The sequence below is a fragment of the Gasterosteus aculeatus genome, chromosome 6 (assembly GCF_964276395.1).
Source record: "Gasterosteus aculeatus chromosome 6, fGasAcu3.hap1.1, whole genome shotgun sequence".
NCBI lineage: Eukaryota > Metazoa > Chordata > Actinopteri > Perciformes > Gasterosteidae > Gasterosteus > Gasterosteus aculeatus.
The window spans coordinates 9,273,454-9,298,602 of NC_135693.1; the positions used below are offsets into that span (position 1 = coordinate 9,273,454).

General features: G+C 41.7%; 1 protein-coding gene across 46 annotated transcripts in view; it reads right to left on the bottom strand.

Annotated features, from left to right (window-relative positions):
• Nucleotides 1-25,149, bottom strand: part of LOC120820365 (neurexin-1a) — a 192,650-nt gene that overhangs the window by 89,210 nt on the left and 78,291 nt on the right. For 18 of the 46 annotated variants that reach the window (XM_078104179.1, XM_078104173.1, XM_078104171.1 and 15 more), the window contains 9 exons: nucleotides 23,041-23,424; nucleotides 16,883-17,086; nucleotides 14,748-14,774; nucleotides 9,844-9,966; nucleotides 8,691-9,072; nucleotides 7,309-7,499; nucleotides 6,521-6,694; nucleotides 5,532-5,558; nucleotides 3,550-3,669 (listed from right to left, as the gene is read on the bottom strand). In XM_078104179.1, coding sequence (XP_077960305.1) covers nucleotides 3,550-3,669; nucleotides 5,532-5,558; nucleotides 6,521-6,694; nucleotides 7,309-7,499; nucleotides 8,691-9,072; nucleotides 9,844-9,966; nucleotides 14,748-14,774; nucleotides 16,883-17,086; nucleotides 23,041-23,424 — 1,632 coding nt within the window. The remainder of the gene's footprint in view (nucleotides 1-3,549; nucleotides 3,670-5,531; nucleotides 5,559-6,520; nucleotides 6,695-7,308; nucleotides 7,500-8,690; nucleotides 9,073-9,843; nucleotides 9,967-14,747; nucleotides 14,775-16,882; nucleotides 17,087-23,040; nucleotides 23,425-25,149) is intronic. The other 28 variants (XM_078104181.1, XM_040178022.2, XM_078104180.1 and 25 more) reach the window with 3 other exon arrangements.

Sequence of the window (25,149 nt, forward strand, 5' to 3'; positions counted from 1 at the left end):
GCAATCAGGCGGGAATAAAATTGCGTGAAGGCCAGGCATACTCCTCACTGAAGCCTCTCCACGACCCACTTTAGTTCAGCAGTAAACACCATCCTGTTTGTCTCTATGCATTACTCTCAGATGCTACACCACTGCAGGCAAAGTCCCTCAGGAGGTCTAGACTGGAGTTAAGGTCCAACAAACACAGGCACACAAAACACACACACACACACACACTAAGCTTTGGCATCTGAGTGAGAACCACATTTTTTAAACACTATTGGACCTTTTAGAGAAGACAAGACGGAGTGTAGCAATATCAACTCATGTCCCCCCTGCTTAAAAGAAAACACGGATAGTACTCTGCTTTGGGCTGATATCGGCTTCTGCTTGCACAGCTGCACTGATGACTTCATCACATACCGAGTCTTCTTTCTGTTCGCTTAACTGAGCGCAATTTTATTTCTACTGGCATTACAAATAGCTGGTAGTGAGGACTCTAAATGCATGCTTAACACCGTTCACAACCGGCGTAATTCATCTCACATGTATGATGTTTTTGACAGACACTCATCTTGGCCGGCGTGTAATTCTTTTTCTACTCTAGTTTCACTGACTGCAGGTATCCAGTGGGGATAATTGGTTCTAAAAATATCACTTTAAAGACACCGTGTCCACAAGAAACGTGCCGGCACGCCACTGGGATGAAGTGTTTGGGAGATGGTGAATAGAAGATCTGAAGACTCTCAATGTCATCATCTCACCAATCATTCTGGACTGAAAGGTGGAGCACTGTTCTGAAACACTTTTATCATAACACATTCTCAGCACAGCCAAGAAACGGTGGATTGCACTGAACTAAATGAAACCCAAAAGGAAACAACTGGAATAATATGCACCCCCGTGCAGATGTGCCGTCCTGCCAGGATGGAGACAGAGGCCTCTCGACCAAAGAGCAGTGCGCAAACGCATGACAATGTCCTCGCTTTTTCATTAACTTAAGTCTTTTCAAGATAATATGTTTTTAATTTGATAGTTTGCATTTTTAAAGAGATACCATTCATCTCATAATACTGACAACAAATTAGTTATAATAAATAAAATGCAAGAAAAATGCTGTTTATCTGTTTTCAAGTCAGGTGCACTAAAGTTCATTCAATTACAACGACAACGACAAACAAACATCAATATACAGTATTGTCCCCTAAATAATTCATATTTTGAGTTTAAATGAGCCGTATTGTACTATAAGATACATCCCGGCTATGAATGGAGTTTTTCTCCTTGTGAGAGGGCAGATTACCCACTAGAGAAATATGAGTTAATGCAGCAAACTCACCATCTAAGTAGCGCTCTCAGAGACCCAATGCTCCTTTGTAAATTGCCTGCATCTCAGATTATGCAAATATATCTGGTAAAAAGTGATATTTTCCTCAGAGAAGCATCTCCCTTTCCTTTGCCACCCACTCCCCCTTCCTCCTCTATTCCCATGGCAATCCATCATCAGAGATAAAACCCCACCATCTCTAGCCTCAATTTTCCTGCTCATAGAAATTCCTCGTCAGAGTGGGGATCTCTTGCATTCTGTGGACTAATTCAGTTCATCCTTGGCGAAAGAGTTTCTTGGGAAGCATGTTTCCTTGTGTGTTATTTATTGCATGTCTTGGGCCTGCACATTGATCCGTCCTGTTGTCAGGTCAGCAGGGATAATGACATCGAACTGCGGGAAACAGACCAGAGGGTAGAGCACTTTTTGCTCAGATATGACGCACGTGCGCAGTAAATGAGCTGTATCTACTGTCTGAATATGTATTACGGGAACAAAGTTCCGAGCTGCTTTTCTTCCCTCTTCCCTCAGGAAGGTGCATCAGGAGTTTGCCATCAGAAATATCCCTCGACAACTAAAAGAAGCCGCGTTTGTTGATCCAAACAGGGTCTGAGGAATAAAAAGGGAGAGCGAAAACGGGCCGAGGAGGGCCAGGATCAGGACAGAAGAATCCTTTTAGCGTTATCATACGGAGCAGATACGTGCGCGTGCGAGGCTTCACGGGAATCTATTAACACTTTCTGTGGATAACAAAGGATGGGGTCTCAGCAAGCCGGTGGAAGTGACACAGAATGCATTAACATTTATGGTTCTCTCTCAACTCTCTTTTGTGTCAACTCCAGAGTGCCCACTCTTTCTCCTTAATGCAGTGCAGCGCATTGCCCATTCACCCCTCGCTGTGAGAACCGCTGCAGGAGAAAATAATGACCAAAAATCCCCAGTGCATGTTTTGCATAAGGAAGTAGAGCATTTTCTAAAAGGAGCCAAAGACATTACCCTAGTTCTCTCAAAGGCTTAACGTTAATGAGCACAAAGTCTGTTAAACAAAACAGCAATATAATTGTCTTTAGGAGAGATTAATATCATAGAACTTTTTAATTTCGTAATGTGGCTAAAAGTAAATTACATTTGTATGGTGTGTTTGAGGTTTTAATTTGTGAGGCAAAGCGACCACAGTGTAGTGCGTAAATACATGATTTCTCTGTCTTTCACGCTTTATAAACTAAGACGGTTTACAAGGAAAGGCTTGCGTATTGTATTGTTTACATTCTGAAAATAAGTAAGTAATAAATAAGTGTTTCCTCACAGTAATCAAAACTGTGTTAACACAATGATTATAATAAGTTACGCACAGTTTTCTTTTTTTTGTTGAAAATGTGTGAAATTCTTTTCGAAAACTTCATTTACTGAACAACAGCAAACAAATATCAATACACAGTATTCTGCTGAAAGGGTGCACATTGTAAATATACATGCGCTGACTTGTACTATCAGACATGATATTAGTTTCCATGTGATCCGTAACTAATGGCAGCACGGTGCCCCCGGCTATGAATCCAAGGCCCAGGGGCTGAGAAAGGGTCTCCTTGTGCGGGCGTAGACCACTAGAGAAATATCAGTTAATGCAGCAAGCTCACTATTTAAGTTTTAATTTCTTTAACTCCATTTCTGATTATTTGGTTTGCTTGTTAGACTTGTTTGAGATGTTTTATTTAGCAGAACACAATGTTTGTTGCTCCCTCTAGTGGTTCATCTTAAACTTTAACGAGCTTTCCTTGAACAGTCTGCTAGATGTCACAATCCTAAACCATACTGCCCTACAAAGTTGCAACAGCGTTTGACATCCTCAAAGAAAATGTATATTCAAGCAGAGCTACTGAAGCTGAAGATTTATTCTAATTGACTAAAGTTACACAGTTTGGGGCCTTTACTTAAATCAGTTGACAAAGCAAGTTGGTCTTGTTTCTGGCAACATAGCATAACGGCAGGAAACCATAATGAGCTGGAACACAAACGCTGTGTGAAAGCAGAGTATGAAAATGTCCGCGCTGTTGACGATAACACCCCACATTTAAACGCCCCGACACCAGGATTCTTTAATTAGCTCCAGAGATGGATGGAATTATCCAGCTAATGCTTTGAGTTGCGAGAGGATGTATGTTTTTCTATGTGCTTGCCTGACTCCTGAAATAAAAAACAAACGAGAAACTATTCCGACTTTTTAAAAAAGCGTGTCAGCCTACCATCGTTACAGAGCGGTCCTCCGAAGGTGGTCATGCTGCAGTCACAGCTGAAGCCCTCCCACTGCTGAAGACACACTCCCTGGTTGGCACACGAGTCCTCTTGGCACGTCGTGCTGGGGCCTAAATATGGAGACAAATTGCAACTCGGTGAGCAGACTTACATTCTGCATTGAACCTGCAGTGAGATTAAATGTCACGCCGAACACACGGAAAAATACGCTTTCTAAACATACATGTGCTGTGCAAACACATTTTGTATTCCTTCAAACGCTTTTTTTAGTACAAAAAAAGACCACACACATCACGCTTTTCTCTTTTAAGAACCATAACTTTAGGATTACATTTTGGATTTCCAGCTTTTGAGTGTTGCAGTAGCAATGTAATTAACCTAATGATACAATCACAACAATGATTGTACCAGAGGTGAAAAATGACTTGTCCATAAACAATGAAGATATAAAAACCAAGTGTTATGGATTTGAATTGTATCAGTACATTACAATATAGCAATAAAATATACATTTAGTCAAATAAAAAGTAAAACAGAAAATAATAAATGACAACAACATACGAATACAAAAGACATAGAGAGTAAAAAAGAAAAACTAATGCCAATGCTTAAAATGAAATAATATAAGGTATAAATGTTTTTATATATTGTGCATATAAACAAGACTAATATTTTAATATTTAATATTGAGTAACACAAAATCTGATCAAATATGACATATATACTCGTTTCTAGATTTTTATGAAGCTTCAATAATGTTACACCCCAAAGTGAATGTGTCTACTGATGTAGTTCACCTTGCCTCCTCCTCCAGATGGTCAATGCAATCAGAGGAGGCCTGTTACTACCAGCTGTGAATGGCGATACATGAAAAATGATGCTCGGTTCATAAGCAGTGAGGGCCGGAGCTTTCAATGAGAAATGTGCATCTCTTCAATGCATCAATCCAAAAACCAGTCAGTCAGTCGTCCGTCAGTGTGAGGCAGTAAGTGTAAGACTATACAGACTGTTTCAGTTAATGGAGAATGTTAGTGGAATGGCACTGGTTAGTATGGATGATTGTTGTTGTTGTTATTATTATACATGTACCTTTTTGGATTGTATATATTTTAATTATCGGATTATTTTGGTGTTTTCACAAACACTTGTTATTACATGCTTACATACTGTTATATCGTACATGGTTAATGGGCCACAAAGGTAATAGGGTCTAATTTTTCTAGGCCTGGGATCTTAAACAATAAGATTTCTATCGCCATACTTCTGAATATGTGTAACAAATATAGATGTATGTGTAATATCAGAACAACAGATAATTAAGATACAGAATCATACTTTTTTACGAGGAATGTTTTCTCAATCTTGGAGGTGGAGAATAAATGAACTATGTAATTTTGAATTAATGTTTTTAATTATAATGGTATACTATCCAATATAATTAATTAGTTAATTATATAATTCAGTTAAATCTTAAAAAGCCCAAAACCTGCTGCTTGCCACAGAATTAAGAAATAGGGCTTTAGTAAACATGGGACTTATAACAGCAATGTCATGTAAAACATATAAATGACTGAGTTTTAAGACAACGTCTTGATTATTTGAAATGGGAAATTCGTGCAGGAGAAGTTAATAGGAGTTATTACGAGTATGAAGTCATGCAAAACCATGTCAACAATAAAAGAAAAACAACACAGCAAAAAGTCAAATTTAGGCAACACACAAAATGTGAGTGCAAATCAAAACGTGGTCCCCATAGACTTTGATACAAGATGTTTCATGGTACTTGTATTCCTATGGGACTGCAGCCCATTCCAGGCAGTAGGTGGGCAAATCCAAACTAAGCAGATATCTTGTTCAGGGAGTGCAAAGTGTGAAAGAGGGAAATACTGTGAAGACATGGAGGGCAGAGGCATTGCAGATACAAAGGGAGGAAGGACATCAGACTCTGTATCAAACACACAAAGCTATCTACCTTGCAAGTCAGCTTTCATCAATGCAACTTTTGTCGGCAAAATAATAGGAAAGGAAAAGGCAAAGTACACCAGCTGTTAGTAAAGGATGAAGGCGTCAGAGATGGAGCAACAGAAACACAGACTTTAGAAGCAGGAGAGACAGAGTGAGGAATGAGGCCAACGTCTCCTCTCAGAAAGAGCCAGACGGCACCAAGTGTATTGCACAAAGCAAACCTGATTAATCTAATCTGTAATAGGAACTAAGCTCAATATTATCAGCAATATGAAGAAAAACTACAATTGGAGTACATGAGACATTATTATGGGAAAGGATGTGCTTGAGTTAGTTGTAACATGAGAAGTTGCGAACTCAATAGGAAAACAGTGGATGAATTGTGAAATCAAACTAAGTGAGCGAAGTTGAAAAATAAATCTAATATTGTCTCTGGATGTGGCGCACACATTAGACTGGGCAAATGATATGCATGCAACAGAGGCTTCATACATAATTCAAAGGGATTGCTTCTGGCAAACTCTCAGATCCAACAAGCATGCATAGAGAAAAACATAATGGGGCTAAAATGGGAAATAACACTTGCATTAAAAATATGGCAGAGAGAAAAATCAGATTATGGCAAAGTGAAACAGAAATGATTGCCTTTAGAGGAATGTCAGAGCCTGATGCATTCTAACAGAATACTAACACAGCTTATGGATGTTAAATGATTTGTCAAACGGTGGCCATGTTGCCGTGCTTCACAGTGTGTGTGAGTGTCTGTCTTTGTCGGACAAAAAATGAGAGAACGGAGCAGCATCGAGGTGCTGAAGAATAGTTTTGTTATAACGAGGAGAAACCACAGTAATTATGAGATTTCTTTTATCTCAGATGTCCCTCTTTAAGAAATTCAGCCCAATACAATTCAAACCTTCAGTTTGAGCATGTTGAGAACTCCTGAGACCGAAAAAAGTTAGAAGGCAACAAACAGCAGACAACACAACAACTACTCACCTTCACATCCTCTCTCTATCTGTCCTACACAGTCCACAGCATCTGACATCAAGTCTGGGAGCCGGCCGTTCAGATCCACAGACGCCAAACAACCTTGAAATCCCTCCTTGGCATGCACCAATTTGGGAAGCTCCTTGAACATCTCCTTAGCCACCCCGCCGATATAAAGGTTACCTGTGCAGAAATATGACAATACTGACCCCTTATGGACAGAAAACAGAATACCAAGCTTTATACACTGCATCATGCTTCTTAAAGGAAAGTAACAGCATTTACATTTCTAACATCCCTGGAGTTTGCATTGTATAGAATTGAAAATACTGTAAAGTCTGATATCATTTAGTCATGAGTGTTGTATTGAGAAAACATTTTCCCCAATTGTGTACAGCGTCATTAAATTGTACGATAATAAAATACAAATTTTTTGTGTTTCAACCGTTTCTAAGAACAATAATTGCAAAGATGAATCTTGCTAATTGATCACTCTTTCAAATCCCTATAATACATTGCAAAACTGTCAGCTTAGCTCACATTGTCCTTCCTGTGAACTCCTCCTCTGCACACGCACACTGATAGTGTTGGCTACTGAACAGATGCGGGTTTATTGCTCAAGGGTACCTCAGTGGTGGTAATGAGTGAGAGCCAAGCATAGCGTGATGCCTCCATGCCCGCAGGGTTTATCCTGCTGGTGAAACCTTTCAGTCATGGCGCTGCTCCTCTCACCTCCGGGCCACTGCCGCCCCAATTTAATGGAATATGTAATGCATAAATTCACTATTCCTACGCACCCTTCAGGTCCAGGTTCTTGGCTCCTGTGGTCGTCTGCGTGGTGATCTTGGTATCAATCTTGACAGTGTGCAGGTTGTTGGTGTCCCTGGAGATGATCACGTTGTGCCAGTGGTTGTCATTCAGGGGCTTGTTTGAGTTGCCTTTGATCAGGTGGGCTCCATTTCCCAGGTCAGACACGTAGTGCAGGTAACTGGAACCAGATATTTAAAAACATGAGTAGATGAAAAGACGGACGGACAGCGTGGCAGTTTAAAAAAGGCTTTGTAGATGTTTCCCCATCCCCTCCCAAAAGTATGCATGCGTTTTATTAATGTCCAGTTTATTTATAGAGATTTGCTGAACAGACTAAATGCATTAGAGTTGAGCTACAATACAATCTGGAAGTAGAACAAGAAGAAAAGTTAAATAAACCTCTGGAAACTGGAGCAAGAGTGTGTTTGTTGTTGTGCGCCTGTGTGCTCAAATGTTTCGATTCTAGAGTATCACAAAGTGCAGCTGTCTGAAAAGGAACTGAATAATTGGCAGGTGGCAGCATTAAAAAAAGGTTGTGGGCTGTGCCGAACAAATTGGTCTTAAATACTTTACGGGCAATTTCTGAAAGCATGCTCGTTTTAATTAAAATGTATTACTTTAATGTTTGGCACATTGATTAATACCTTAACTTCAGGCATTAGTTAAAAGAAGGTCATTCTATAGCTGCCTTTCAGCAAGAATAAATGTGCCCTTGTGTGGTTGATTCCCTTTCATGTTGGGTATTTATTGTGCTTTCATGAAGATTAAAAAAAAAAAAGAGTAATAGCCCACAGCTATTTCTGTGAATATTCTGGCATAGAGGTGATAAGAAAATAATTTGAATTATTATGGTAATAGCATCAAGGCGGTCAGGAATAATGTTCAGTTTGGAAACTGTTATGTTAAATGAACAGATGCATTATAAAACCATAATCCATTAACGTGGAAATGATCACTTTATTAAACATCTTTCTACTATAAAACCAATTAAACAGTTTAAAAGGGTTTCTCGTCTCCACACCAGGTGGCAGGTAAGCTTGCCCTACAAATTAAGTGGTGAGTACAAAGACAAGATCTGTGTAGTTACTGTAGCAGGAGCAGCTCCCTCTTATGACCCAAAACAAGTGAGCCACCCACTCAAATCCAAACCTAATTAAGAAAATTCCCCTAAATACATAGATGTCACTTCGGAAAAAAAAAAAAATATATTGTAGTTCAAATGTAGTTAAAGAGAAACAAAATGGTATGCTTTTCCACTTGGGAGTGTAAAAAAAAGCCCCGGTGAGGCAATTAGTAGATGTAGATGAATTGAATGTTAGACCGGTCGGGCCCAGTCCTAACCTCCACACACACACACACACACACACACCCTTTGACCAGCTCCACCACGATGAAGTCGTTCCCATCGCCGCTGTTGAACAGGATGAGCCCGTCGGAGGAGGTGGTTTTGAACTGAAAGAAAAGGTGCATGGAGTAGTACGCCTGCAGAGTAGTGAGGGTCACATAGCTGGCGCGCGACTTGAAGGTGACGGGGTCGGCGATGATGTTCTTGAAGCCGATCATGGCGTTGAGCTCGCAGTAATCAATGTCGCCGTTTTTACAGAGGTCTATGTAGGCCATGCCGTTGAAAGAGAGGCTCTGGATGTGGCCGATGAAGTTGGACGGCACCATGGACATGAAGCGCTTCTCCGTCACAATGCCCGTTTCAATGTTGTGAAACTCCAGCTGGGTGTGGTCACCTGCCATTTGACCTTTGATGAGCAAAAGGAGGGAGAGAGGATGTCATTGAGGCTGTGCGGATATTAAAATTAAATAGTTAAAATTATATTATTAAATTAATTAACAGTTAAAATGTCTCTGAAAAATCTTCTAAATAAAGCAAATTAAAACAAAAGTCTGAAGTCTGAAATAAATCTGAAGCGAATTCCCGATATATAGGCTACTAGAAAGAAGTTGTTTGAAATGACAAATGTTTCATGTAAGCTTTGTCACAGTTAACAGAACCCATTTTCCCACCAAATCACTTAAAAAAATGTTTTCGCTTTTACAATTGTATTTTCTGTGAATAATTCATGAGAACTTGCTATTTTCTGGAGGGGGTACATTGAGCACTACAGTGTTCTGAATGTTTTGTGCAGACGAGTACAAAACAGAACATGTCAAAAAATATATTTTTCTCCACAGTACGGCTACATAGTTTTGTATAAAGTAAATGAACTTAAATGGGTACATTTCCCCCACAACTAAAAAGTCTGTGGCTTTTTGCAGCCATATTTAGCCTCCTGTAAAATGATTGATGATGTATGTTTTAACGTTTCAAACAGCGTCTAGCATGTCTAAAAGGAATATGAGGACGTCAATGCTGCACTCAGGGAATCAAATGAATGAAGGCTCACACCATCTGACCTGTAACATATCACATATTAACCGTCTTACTTACAATCTGAGCAGCCGACAAATCCTATGGTTAATTTAAGTTCGTAGAAAACAGTATTCGGTGCAGGGAGCAGGATGAAAAGTACCTTCCACGGACTGCAGATCATCCACGGTCAGTTTCAAACTCTTGCCCCTCCTGAAGACACGTACTGTGTGCCACTCATTATCGTTCAGATTCTGACCGGCAAAAATAGTCTCGGGACCTTTGCCTGCAGGACAGTCCAAACACTGGTTAACAACACGCGTACGGTACAAAAGCACACATATTCTACACAGGCTGAGCGATAGAGAGCGGGACATCGAAAGAAGACAAAATGTATGAGTTCAGTAGTTTGACAGAGGCAGAAAACATTATCGTTAACACGCGTAAAAACACATCGTTCTGACTTGCACTTCTAATACGGATTTCCTAAATTACCCTAAACGCCGTTATCCTCAAGTCAAGAGGAGGGAGGCAGTAATTATTTCCGACTATATTAACACTGACTGTTTTGCTTCCAATGTAGGCCTATAGCGTTTACAGAGATGGAACCATTAGACGTTTTACTATAGCTGGTGTTTCATTTCTTCTGATATCTCTCCACTCCTATAATGCCACTTGGTGGCAGCATACAACAACCAAAGGGCCATGCACAAAACTACTGGGTGTCGCTCTCCATCTTGTTTACTTCCAACCCAGTATTTGATTCCTCTCATGTCCACCATATAACATGAAATAGTAGCAGGGAAATGTATGTTTTGAAACAGCGCCCTTGTTGGTGAAAGGAACCCATCAATAGACATAATAGACAAGTCATTGCCCCTCAAAATCCAGTATTTCAAAAGAAAAGGAAATACAGAATGTGACTTTTCTCAGCACCCTTGAAAATAAGAGGGTGGTTTGGAAAAGCAGCTGCTTACTGATGTCAGTAAGAGGAACCACGGAAATGTATTCAATGTGATGCTCTCACAATAAATCTATTAATAACACCAAATTAATATTCAATAGATTAATATTAAACTAAAAACAATAGTTAATATCTTCAAATCATCCCTTCACTGACTCATAAAACCTGCATATATTAATATTGCATTGAGTGTGTCACCGCTAGTGAGCAGCAGTAGTGTCTCCTCAGCAGGGAGAAATTGTAATGAAGTTGTCAAAAAACACCTGATGGATAAATAATTACATTTTGAATCGCAGATATATTGGAGCGACAGCCTCAAACAAACAAAATATGCATTTCAACATGGGTCTGAAATGAGCAACACATCTCTCTGTCTCTTTCATGCAGCTTCCCTCTTGGATCATCCTTAAGATTGCAGAATAGCCCCTGATGTTCCCCTGCTGTGCACACATAACCATGCAGGCCAATGGGAACCAGCCACTGTGACGGCACTGAAATCCCCAGGCTCCGCACACATTGTCCACTGTGGGGAGTGTTTCAAATGGGTGCCATCTTCATTCCCTTGCACCCATTGTGGCTGTTTACTTCCTCCTTTTCCGCAATCTGCAAAGCCCCAATGCAATGTGTATGCAAATCTGAGGGTGCCAAAGTACTGGGACACACAGTAAATCTCAGAGGCACAGTTCCGCTCTGTAAGCACTAAACACCGGGGCGGGATAGAGACCAGACGACTGAGGGAGGGATTAAGGAGCAGAGATATGAAATAATGGGATGGAGTTGGACTTGAAAGCATGCTTGATCTTTGCCTTCCATCATCCTGTCCCACTCTCCAAGGAGAAAAGGAAGGGGAAAAGGGGTCAATTGTATTACGGTACACAACATTCACCACAGTAGGGCCCGGGCTTATGGCTGCAGTGCAGTCTGTGGTCCAACACAACCGCCAGGTGCTGGCCGGACATTAAGGTCCTTCAGTCCACTGTCTGCCGCATCCATCCCTCTCTAGTAACTCACTGACGGGGATCTATCTGCAGTGATCTCTCTCTGCCTCATTGACTTCAGGCCCAAGGGAGCAGCGGAGAACTGTGGAATGTAGCGGCATGAGAAGACGCGATCATCCAGTCAATCAGCTGTGGCTCGCTGGACGACTGGCCAGATACTGGTGCTGCGCCCCCCCCCACCCCCCCCGCCGCACCGCCAGATACTGGTGCTGCGCCCCCCCCCCCCCCCCCCGCCGCCGCTGTGACTCACCCATTTGGGCGGGATTTGCACTATAGCTACTATAGGCCACTACTGCTTGATTGACATCAATGCAGAAATCAACGGTCGCACACCTACGCAACAGGAACTTAAGCAGGCCGTTTGTTCAATCAATGCCTTGCTAAATGAAAATCCATTGTTTAAGCAAGTAGAGGTTAAATAACTATAAATGATGACAATCAATACTAATCTGCTGTTTCTGGTCTTTTTGAGCTATAAAGTGGGACTGCTCGATACTGAACGGGTTTAGAGGTCCTTTTGAACACGATTTGATCCAACCGTCATTACTACTGAGATTAGAATAATGTTAACAATAACTGCACATATTAATCTTATGGCTTGACACAAAGGGCCCTGAGCAAACTCAATCGGTCTCCGTGGGTATTGTATTTTTTTCGATCCTGATGTTCATAATTAAATGTAACAGGTTTCCACATGTGTCATCCTGGATGAGTTCTCCCCTCGATTCACATTATCACATCCCATTTCTATAAGGCACACAGGTTTAACATCCATGTGGAATAATCTATATCAGTTCGTTCACGCTACATACGTTTAAAACAATGATGCACAGTGATGAATGGAAAAGATCAATAGTGAGAGAAAACCTTCCCTGAGAGGTTGCCGAAGAAAACTTCCATAAAGTTGCCCTCATCACGGCTACACTCTGAGATTATCCTGCACTTCAAGATAATACATTATATAAGGACAGAAATGTCAGATAAATTATTTTAAAAAGCCAATCTGTCACAAGATATTTTACTTCATATTTGAGTCGGTTGTCACTCGGTGACAGTTAACGGTGTTTAAATCAAAGTGGCAGGGTTTTCTCCGGACAGCTACGAGCAGACTAGGTTTCTAATTGACAGTGATGTGTTCTTTAAGTCAATGCTGAGATTCTCCATCCTCCGAGCCGTGCAAGAAACATTAATTACCACAGAAAAAAGACAAAAAATGATAACCTACAAAATACGGAGGATAATAAGGATTAATAATAAGGAGCCGCTTCATAAGTGGAAATGCACTGACTTAACACAGTTATTTCCATAACTTTGTATAAACAATCTATTGTGACTAAAATAGTTGCATTTCCTGTTTTTTTCTCTCTATTTAATTGAAATATTAGCTTTCCTTTAAGCATTATAATAAATGTTGACGGATTGAAAATTCTCTTCAAGTTAAAGCTTATGCCATGGATAGAAAACATCTGCAACACTTTTCTAAACTAAATTCTAAACATTATTTAATTCTGAAAATGTGACAATATGGCGCAGTGCTATATCAAAGCCTATTATATGCATGGACAAAAAAAGGGACTACACAAAGAAAATGCACACAAATGTCTGCAGCTCATTAACACGCACATCTTTACACTACACATGTTATACTATTTATTCCAGCAACAATTATTCGTACTGAACATCTAAAGATTGCATGAAAGATATTTGTTTAAAGCGCTTAACCTTCAACCAGTACCTCCGCCAGGTCAACACTTATCCTGAGCCATTTGAGCAAAACGGTGCCTGCAAATATATACAATTGAAATATACAGTACGAGTCAAAAGTTTGAACCCATTTTGTTATTTAAATCAATGAGTCTCCAAACATTTGATCGGTACTGTATCAGAGATATAATTATGGAAATTAAGCAGTTAAATATTTGGAATAATTTAGTATTACAACCCAGAGTCCATGTATGCACACGTTATGCTGCCTTCACATCCTCATAAACCAAGAACGGCCTTTTAAAGCATCAGAGGGGGGAATTAGAGCTTAGAGTTTTGAATTTGCATACACAAACAAGGGATGCGGTCCATTGCATTAACAATGCTATTTTGCATTTAGAAAGGTGTTAAGACCGGCTGGCTCACAAAAGCACGTCTAGAGGTCATATCATGAGATTCTGTGCAACGGCATTTATTGTGCAAGTCTCTGCTTCTCATCAGGCAACGACCTTCAAATACTGTAACACATGCGCAGATAAGCTATCCAACACCATCAGAGAGAACGCAGTGTCATCACATGGAATATGTGACGTCGGCACTCTATTATAAAGCCTAAACTGTCGTATTTATTTTGGTATTTAAATGATATTGAGTGTGTCCGTTGCTCCAGAGTCATTAACCAGGAAGACAACTCGTATTATGACTCCAGAGAAGTCATTATTAATTCATCACTGTTCCTCAATAATACATTTCAAGGATATTTGCCTCCCAAAATATAGCAATGTAACCTCTTTGTTGAAACAAACAGAAAGATATCCACCATGAATTCCCACAGCGAGCTCTGTTCTACCTCCCTTTCTGCTCTGTGAGGCAGGTTAATGAGAATAATAAAATCACAGTCTGTATTTCCTTTCTGCCTTCAACAGCCTCATCAAATTACAGCATGAAATACTGGAGTCGGAAAAAAAAAAAACTGAATTGCAAAGGGGGAACCAAGGAAATCATGCTTGTCTAAAATATCTGCAATTCCTAAGTTTAATATCAACCGCCATATTTGGGCTTGTCATTAATTCGAGCCTCCCTCCATGTCACCCCCCCACCCCCCTGCTCATCTTTCTCCTGGACACCCGATGCCACCAGGCCTCTCTGGTGCCCTCCGGAGCTCGTGCACTGGGGTGAAATTGTAACGTCTATGTCAATGCAAGGTGCAAGTCAGATATATTGGGATGAACGGATTAAACTTCCATCGGCGTAGCTATAGGACATTTTAGGATAGTAGAATGGCTGCAGAGAAGAAATTATAAACATCACAACACTTCTATATAAAAGACAAATGTCCAGAAACTGTAAGACAGAGAAGGAGAAGAAGAAGAAGAAGAAGAAAGGTGAACAGTAACTTACTGGAGGAACAGTTAATCCTGATACAATCTAGATGGGGAAGAATAGATGAGAGATAAATTCATCTTTCAACGTTACAGCTGCAGACATCATTAAAGCATACAGTCCACCCCTCTGGGGACACACACACAGACACTGTCCGTCCTCCGATGCTCTCACCAATGGCCCCAAGCTGCAGTGAGCTCGTAGACGCACTGCAGTGTAGTTGTGCCAGAGGAATATGGGTTGAAGCAGTGTAGAACAGAAAATTGTGAGAGATGAAGTTTAGCCGTACAACATTTTAGTATTGCTTTGTTTTACAATGTAGCCAAACAAAAGGATTTGCAAATGGGGGGGTTCTGTTAATAGAATCTCTCTTTCGGTACAGTTTGAGAGCATCAGATTTTGGCCAGGGTCAGACAGGGCCAGGAGGAAGCTATTTGTATTTTCAGCCACTTTTTTTATTTGACTACATTTTACAGGCAACTGTTGGACAATTTAACTCGCTACATCAATCCGACTGCTGTATGTTATTCATCGGTTTACCGATTGACCGTTATAAAAAGAGATATGGTATAAAATATGGTGTATTGTTGCAGAATAGATTTTACTACCTAACAATATATGTGTATAAGTGGGTAAAATAAGTTCCACCTCAGCAAGGATTTAAATGCTGCTGACACCTTATTGCATCGGTCATAATAATCATACTATCAACTTAATTGGGCCATTCAGCCTGATGACCCCTGCATTTTCAAAGATGAATTTAAACTAAGTTGGCTGATGATTCTTCGATTTATATGAAGAAAAAAAACATGTATGCATGTATTTTGTGAGTATTTTCTACACTGGTGTATCGCTACTTTTGCTCAATCCGATCAGTTTCACCACCATTTTTTCAAATAGGTAGCATTTAGCTCATAACAGCTAGAGGAGTGAGTTATAATGATCCATAATATTCATCTACCTACAAACTAATCTTTCCACACACAGTAATTTATTACTCAGTATTTCCTCTTTTTTTTTTTTTTTACCTGTCTGTTGCTTGAGGTTCTGCTCATGTTGTGCTCTGAGGAAGGTGACCCAGATCAAACTCCCTCCCCTCCATCCCGTTTGGCCCTGCCTGTCATGTGTTGTCAACCACAGCAGAAAAGTGGTCGCAAACAGCCAGAGACCAACACTAGCCTGCCGTGACAGGGAATGCTCTGCTTTTCTGAAGGAGGAAAGGAGACGTCCCAATTCAAAGGCTGACGACCGGGGACAAACTCAAAAACGCTTAAAATGTGTCAAAGATAATTCAAAAGAAAAGAAAACACTGTGACCTGGTGTTTTTTTTCCATCAGAGGGCATCTTTTTGGAGTCACATGATTGGACTTGTCAGCCTTGTCGGTGCGTGGCGCTGTTGTCGTCTGTGGTGGGACACATGCTTTTTGTGGTTGACAGCGAGACACAGACGACAGCCTACTTTGTATGCACCACTAAACGGCTCCGCTTAGGGAGCCCATTTCTGTTTAGCCAGTGGAAAGGAGAAATAGATGGCTATCATTTGCAAAGCATTGCTCTGTTTGAGAGATATCCAACTTTTCACCGGCATCATTGGATTCCTTCCTGAGCAAATAAGCCCACACGGTGTTTCATTTTGTCCTCAATTTGCTTTTTGCTGTCGGTGAGAGCGTAGCTTTTCCTCTGCTCTTTAAGACAGAGTTTCTCATTCATCTCCCGTTGGGTGCATTTTAGGAGAACGAGCGATTGCAGGACATTGATTGGCCACATGTCCCAACTGAGTGCTGCATCATATTAGCAAATTACTGAATCAGAAGAGTTGAGAATTATTAGCGTCCTCAAGTGAAAACACCAGGCAGGAATACAACAATGAGTGCACTTTAAGGGGAACACCCGTTTGAGCAGTACGCTTGTATGGATCTCCATCGGGCGGCGAGCATTCCCTGCTGGGCAACGGCAGCTGTGTGCTCAACTGACAGTGAGCGGTGAGCCGCAGACTCTTGCCATTGAAAGTCTTTACACCCTCTCCTTCAAAATGTGTACATGGTGTCTGCATGTAAGAGAGAGAGTGTGTGTGTGTGTGCGTGCGTGCGTGCGTGCGTGTTTACGACATGTGACTTTGGTGACGCGGCCCGCGCGCGTCCGAGGCGCGTTACCTAGATTGACAGTCAGGCGGACGCGGCCGCTCTCGAGCTCCAGGCGCAGGGTGTCTGCCGAGTCCCTCGACGTTGTGGCTATTAGGATGCCGTAGGCTCGCTGGGAGCGGAAGCGCAGAGACACATCCTCGGCTTCTGTGTGCATCACCACTGGGAGCTGGACCTTCATGAACTTACTGCCGTCGTAGCTGAGGATAGTCGCCTCTGCAGAGGGAGCGAGGAGGAAAACAAGATCAGCGATGACGAGACGAGGCGCGTTTCTCAGAACATGTATGTTACACCTGTGTGTTTGTTTGCGCTGAAAGACGACATCCAAATTCGTTCTGACCGCAGATGAATGCTCAACAACTAGACTACTGTTATTACACAATCCAATACAACAGTCAAGGGGTCAAATCAAAATCCACTGACAACTAAACGAAATCCCTCTGGCCAATTTAAGTGTTGGCCTCCATCAGTGAAAACAGCATGGAGGCAGACAGTGGAAGTAGAGGGGGAATAACCAGCAACCAACCCAAACAAAAATATATTTTTTTAACTGCACTGGAGCAGTGACAAACTACAAAAAGGACAAATTGATATTGACTGGAGGTAAACAAAAACACAAACTGCGAAAGAATTGTAGTAGTCTACGGACCTTAAATATTGATGTTCTGCTCAAGGTGGCTGCGTCTATTGAAAGCATTAGGCAGCCGCCCGGAGGAATGACGGGAAGATTGTTTAACGCTCGCAGGGGGGTGTAACAGCATCTCTGGTATTGTAACTAAACCGTAACCCAATAACAAAGCCATTACTGCGGCTGCAGTGCCGAGACAGATAGAAGCCAAGTCGGAGGGCCGGGCGGTTGAGAGCGGTGGGCACAATAGATTTCCAATGTACACACACCACCTCATCACCACTTCCTCTTCACACAGAGCCAATGTCACATCCATCCCCTGGGATGACTCCCGTCACATTCCTCACCCAAATCCAATTTCTCCAACCCCCCCCCTCTAGACCCCCCCTCCTGGGGTATGCTGCTGTAAGACGGGCGTGTGACAAACGAGTTCTCGCTGCTAAACTGTCTACTTCCTGCCAGGCAGCGAAAGCAAGGAGCTGCGTTCGGACACGGTGAGCAGATGCCAGGAGAGACGGTGAAATGTCCTAATGTTGGTCGCTATGAGCTGGCACGCCGACCCAGTGAGTCCATTGTCTAGTAGCAGCATGCTAAAACAAGAGTAACAGATCAGTGCTGCACTTTATGATGTTGCGAAATCCCTTTATAATGCCTCTGATCAGTAATAACTCTGTAAATAAAAAAGAAGATACTTCAAACAAATCCATGACATATTAATGAGAATGTATTAATGTGTTCTTTATTAAAAGCTTATATTAGTGTTTCAACACTATCACATATAATCCCATGCAGTCTGGTCAGTGGACTGCCTTTAAGCAGACAAACAACTTCCACTAAAAATCAAGATCAGAAGAAAAGTAATAATGTGTAACACATTACCCTATTGTAACATTTTTTACAGTTATATCAAAGTAATCACAACTGGGTAAATTCTTCTTCTCTTCATCAAAGATGTCACCCTTATTGAATTTCAGACAACCCATCTTGAGAATTTCAGTCCAGACAGATATGGAAATACGGAGAACAACATGTGAGGTAATCATTCCTTAATGCAAAGTGAGCGCCAGTCAGAAAATCCAATCCTGTCAGCCAGGTTATTTTTAATGGCACTTCCATTTCTAATATTGAAATAAATTGAAAAGACTGAAGCTGGAGCGGGGTGGGGGGTGGATGGTTTCCTGAATTGTAAAGCAAAATACAAACACTTCTATCTGATGCTCACAAGAAACCAAAGAGTGATTGGGATGTGTGGGGTGGAGGGGGTGGGGGGGCACACTAAACAAATGAGGGTGTCCTACTAAGAAGAGGAATTAAAAGCAGCAAGACACACCGTTGTTCCTCCACGTAGCCCTGACGCGAACAGGCTCTGCAGGAAGGCTGTTAGCTGCATGTCACAAGATTGTGATGTCCCGAAAGTATCAGGGTGCCAGGCCCAATCCATTTCAAAACTTGCCCGAAAACACCTCCCAAAGGATCTTTTGGAAATTGTTTTCACGGCTGTGATGTATCATAAATAATTCAGAGCCGCTCATGTCTTCTTCACGGCGGACTTCTTTGAGCATCTAAGTATAGAGGATCCAGATAATAGCCTCAGTGGTATTAAATGTGTGAAAACAACCTGTGAGGTTGAGTGGATTTCCAAAGAAGCAGAAACTATTCTCTGTACAGAAACAAACAGCATTGTCGTAAACCAATATCACATCTGCTGCCAGGTGACCGTAGGGCAACTTTATCAAGGCTGAGAAATGAGAACAAAGACAGAAAATCAGTGCGTCAGTTCGGAGTGGCGGAATCTGCAACTTCAACTCGAGAAATACGCTTGACAGCCCAATTGGTAAAGATTCCGTATGTGCAAATTGGGTCAATTAAAGGTGAATTACAGCTAGGTTTAATTATTTACAAGTTAATCGTTGGTCTTTGCTTTGCTATCAGTCTCTCAAGATGACCCTGTTTAAGAAGCTGTGGTAATCCTGCATCAAAAGCTATTATGTACCAACACAATATAGTCCACTGACAAAGGACAGGGAAACTCAACAAATGTTTACGTCTGCACGGTTTGTGGACTAAAGAAAAATGTGATTGTCTACTTGACTCGAAGTCAAACCTCTAGTCCACAACACATGCTTATATTCTCTCTCTGACATTCCCATTTTCCATGTTTTCCACCAATTTTCTGCACATCTGTGTACATTGCTTAAGGCATAAGACAACCAGTTCTCTAATTTGTGACTATATTCGAGTGTGGTGAATGGTGACTAACACCCAGTCTGCTTTCAAAGGTCATGGCTAAAATTCCCTTTTGAGGGCATTTCACAATTATGCAATAATGTTCTGCACCTCTTGGCTTTAGCTTCGGGCCAATAGCAAATGGCTTTACGCTCTGAAAAGCAATAAATGGGCTCATCAGTTTTTCTAGGTATATTTAATTTAATTGTTTTTTCCATTGAGGACTATTGTATGTTTTGATGTGTGTTATTCTCCACCTGGCAATAATATCTTCCAATTTAATAGATTCATACTTTATACTAATGATGTATTCCAAAAGAAGAATACGAATAAGAAGAAGAATGAAAATTAAAGTAAATATGTGTTCTAGCACATATGGTGTACACATGTATCCACTTCTATGCTGATCAGAAGCATCTATTTTTGTTCGCTGATTTACGTAGGCAAACATCCGTCTGCAGCCACTGTCCATGAAGTAACATGCAGGTGCTTCCAGAGTTGGAATACAGCACATCACATCTTGTTAGAGAATACGTACATGAGCTCCAACGCCCCTACCACACCATCTGGGAGGCTGCCTTAGCCCCACACCGCTAGACTAATATTTGGGCTAATTAGCAACTGGAGGAACAATGAAGAGGAAGACATTTGGGATGCAAGGGGGAAATTGCTTTGTCTGCTTAATTAAAATCTCTCAAAATAGGCCGAACAGCTCCGTGGTTCTTTTCTGAAGCTCCGCCTCCTGCTCATTCCACTCGTTGTTGTCCTCCTCGTCTGCCATATGCAGTGGCTGTATTTTGCCACCGGGTGGTACACCATGCATGGATAAGTGAGAGCCGGGGTAATTCTTTTGACAGCTCCTCAGCCTGCTGGTGCCTGCTTCGTCCTACCAGCACAGAGGCAATCTGGAGCCATCAAAACAGCTGGCAACAAGCCGCGGCCCATCCTCCATGCCACTGCTCGCGCTCACACTCTCGCCAATGCTCGCCTCCTACATAGAGTGGAGGCAGCCAGAGACCCGGAGTGTTTTGCACAGGAGCAGAGACGCCAGAAGATACTTGAGTGTAAGACGGGAGCAGAGGAGGTCATACTGGCAGAGACCTTTGTAACATGCAGCACTTCCCGGGAAGCAGAGCTGCATGCCTCCTGCTTTAGTTTTCAGATGAATTCAGAGTGGATACTCATCTTTTTGAATCCAAAAACACTCCGGATAAGTAATTATCCTACTGAAGTGATCTGTATCCCGTGCCCACTCCATCTCCCTCATGTACTGTGGCCTAATTCCTGTCAACTCATTAGCTAGAATGCAAGTGCACGTGTGTAGAATGAGAGCCAACCCTGACTGACACAATTCATCAGCAATGGACGAGATTCGCTTTCCCTCTTTTTCACTGAAATAAAATGAATTTCCTACTTTGGCCTCAACTATTTAATTTCTGCATTGAAAAGACATGACAAAATAAACTCAATGCATCACAGGAAATCTTCCTGGCATATTATGGCCTTTATTTAATTTTGCGCTCATTTGACAGCGTTGATTTTCATCATTATCGTATCATTAGTACCTCAGCCAGAGAAGCTCTACAAACCAACAGGATACTTAGGCAACACCGTTTAGTGAGGTTAGTAACTTGAAGACTGAGGAAAAGAACGAGCATATGTACAGACGACACATGTGACTGCGGGGGATGCGGTTTTATTCTAACAGGAGTTTATTTTTTCCCTGTCGACACAACCTGTTCCTGCTGTCTGTCGTCTAAATGCATCATGCAGTGATAACGATGTGTCATTTATATATATATATATATTTTTTTTAGATTTACCTTGATTATGCATATGTTTGCTCATTTGCTTCGCTCTGTTGAGGCTTCATGATGAAAACTCTACTCTATACGGCTGTGGCGTAAGAGTTTTACCACTTGAGTGCAATGCTGGTTTCTTGAACTTATAAGGACGCAATGTAAACATTGTAAAAGCCAACGGTAACTTGTGTTGATATGATATTTATAACAAATGTACTGTAATCAGTATCCTAACATGAAGCAACTATATAATTTGGCCATGGGTCTCTGTTATTATTTACAGAATAATAACTATATCTATAATTGAGTTAAAATAAACTGTTGAATAATGGTGTTAAGACCCAAATCCTGGGCTACTAATAGAAGTTAATGTTACTAATCTATTTAGTGAAAAAAGATAGAAAATGTTAATTCACTTAATCTGATTATGGAAATAAGCTTGAAATTCTAATTTGAGTAAAAAAAATGATTGCCTCACAGCAGCAACGTATTAGCAAGTGGAGGATTTGGCTTGATCACCCAGCTGGCTGTTATTCTGTTCTAGCTAGGTTTTAATCATGTGAAATCCACTAGTCCAAAACGCAAACAAGCTAATGCTAAGCAGGTAGAAAAGTGGGAACATGTTGAGCTGAACAAATAACTGGCTTTTTTCAGTTATATTACAGATTAGGTGTCTGTGAAATACAAATACGGAAAAAAAGAATCAACAGTAGCTAGATTATCCAGACAGTGAGGGGGTAACTTCAAGCAAATGCAGCTCTTAATAAATACAAATATTGGTTATAACTCTACCATCATGCAACACAACTGAGGAATTTGAGATTTCATTACAAGCGCCCCATAAAAAGCACGTGATATACGTACTACTGCAGAGCAGGTTTACGTCTGCTCCAGTTGCAAGATTTCGCTGTGTGACTCTCACTCCTCCTATTGCTCTCCTCCGGCGGAGAGTGGGGATAAGTATTCTGCAGCAGGACTGGTCATGAGCGAGTGGTTTGATGAGCCAAATGGTTAGCAGAAGACAGGCAATTTACAGGCTGGTGTGCATGTTGGACGTGACCAGCAGCGTCTCAGTGGTGCATCAGTCACCTGCCACTCCACAGAGCCTAACACCCGGCAGTGAACACTCTACGATGCCTGAATCATTCCGTCTGCCTCTCTGTGGCTGTCTCCACATGCATAATTTCTCTCCTGTCTCGTTTTACTTTCAGCTTGCTGTTGGGAGAGCTGCTGATGTTCAGCCATGTTCAGCCTACATAAAAAGCCCACCTGCAGGCTTTTTTTCTAGTGACGCTGTTCAAACGGAACATGAAAGGAGGTCCCTTTTGGACTAATGACTAAATCGAAAGTGCACACGATTAAAATAAGTATTTTTCTGGTGGACAATACGTAGTGAGGTGGAAATGTTTCACATGTGTGCATCGTCAGCAGTTTAGGTTATGCCAACCAGACGGAAATGGCAGCCTTCCAAACTGCGGAGAAGACAAAAAGAGATAAAAAAAACAAAGTCCTACCTCTTTCACAGGAGCGGCCCAGGTATCCAGTCCCAGAGCAGTCACACACGTAGCGGTTCCAGCCCTCTCTACACACTCCGTTGTTTTGGCAGGGGTTGCTCAAGCACTGTTTGGGAGGCTCCTTGGAGCAGGAGGGCTTCACCCCGGCGGCCTTCTGCACCTCAGCGAGGCGCCGGACATCCTTACTCTGTCCGTCGATGAAAAGGTCCCGGATGCAGCCCACGTAGCCATAGTTGAGTAACGCCGTCCACACCTCAGTGGGGAACACCAGACCCAGTTTGTTTTCTGGCAGACCCCCGAGGTAGAGATTGTCGTCCAAGTCCAGGATCTCGCTTTCTCCGGGGGCTGTGTAGGCAGTGCGGAGAGTGTTGATCGAGATGGTACCTAAAAGGATCACAGTTGAATACGGTTATTTCTTCATTTAACCAACAACTCTGAAGTCATTCATCAGATCAACACCCAAAGCTGTAACACTTGTTGGTGTCTGCAGGTGAAAATAAATGTGCCATGTAAAGTAAACACGCAGAGAAGACCCATTCAAAGACGGTTTGATGAAGAAATTAGCTTAATTGGTGTTATCCATCTGGACAAGGTCAGGGTTTTCTTCATTTAGAAGGACTGATGAGTTTTGATAGGACACATTAATCATGAGACAGCTAGTCCATTAGTAGCCTAATCTACGATCCCTAAGAGTATCCTCTCCATTTTCCTTGGATTTCCCATAATAAATCTCCTTTATCTATAAAGCAGCGGTCATAAAATGGTAAAGAGGGGAGAAGAAAAATCGTTGTCCCCTCCATCATTTTAGCCAACCCAAAAAACAAAAAGAAACATCACAGCCATCTTTTTAAACTTGATTAACGGACAGCAGGCTGCCTCCCCCCCCCCTCCCCTCTAGTCTCTCCCTCCGTTTTCCTCTAAACCTGCAATGAGAGTTTGTGTGTTTCCCCAACATGATTTATCGCTCTCATTCAGGCTTAATTCTCGATCGGGAGTACGGTAAACAACAGAGGACATGACTGGACTGTAAAGCTGTGGAAGGGAAAGGCCTTACTGTGAGACTCAGACCGGGTGATTAATTTGTATATGGATCTGTTACTCTCGGGGCAGCAGCCATTGTGGATCTTTAATTAATGGTTGCTGCCTCCACTGCCTGCACCCTCGTCCAGTAATCTATTTACTGTGCTGCTGAAGGTCCACACAGGCCACTGCCTCGGGGTAGTTGCAGAGAAATAGTAGGCTAAGGATACTCAAAAATAGAATTGCCATAGAAGTCATGCATTTGCATTTTGAGTGACAGATGCATGCCACAGCCGACATGAAGGACCCTTTAAGTTACTTTTCTAGTCAAAGTGTTTATGTTGGGAGACAAGCCTTAAGCCACACGTGAATTTTTTAGAGGGCTGTCTGGTAAATTTAAGGGACAAATTAGACATTAAACGGGGGCTTTCAAGCTTCATTACAGCTTCCATTAACATGCATGAATGTACAAATCACTACTAGTTATATACATTATGATGCATATCTATATGTCTGTTTTCATTGACAGTGCAACTCTTTATTTAAGAATGTGCTGTATCTCAAAAAAATAACAACAATAATCTTGATTATGCATGTTCTTCATGGCCAAGGTGAGCATTCCTTCTTGAGAGAGACGGCTAAGGACCAAGTGCACAATGATTAACCTGGTCCAACTAACATGTTCCGGCTCTTTTTTCAGGGGTCTTGGCCCCCAGCATCTGTTTCAGCTCTTTCCAGCCGCCACCCGCTACCCCTGCACTCCCCAGCCACAGCTGTTGTGACTTCCAAGCTTTGCACACTTGGCAAGGGCCACCCGTCACGCGGCCAGAACAGCTCCCTTTAGGTTATCGCTAACGAGCTCAGTACATCAAACTCATTAGTGAGGAAACTTTCCTTGGATAGAGCGGGTGCTCAGCTTAAGAAAGAACACAGCAATGGTCAGCGTGAATTGTGGGAGTGTCTCAACCCAAGTAACATCAGATCTCACCATATGAGAGGTAATAACTGCACTAAACTTAACTTGAATAAAAACTTAATTTAATGGCTTCTTTAGATCCATGTTTTCTCATTACATTCGTTAACCGCAAA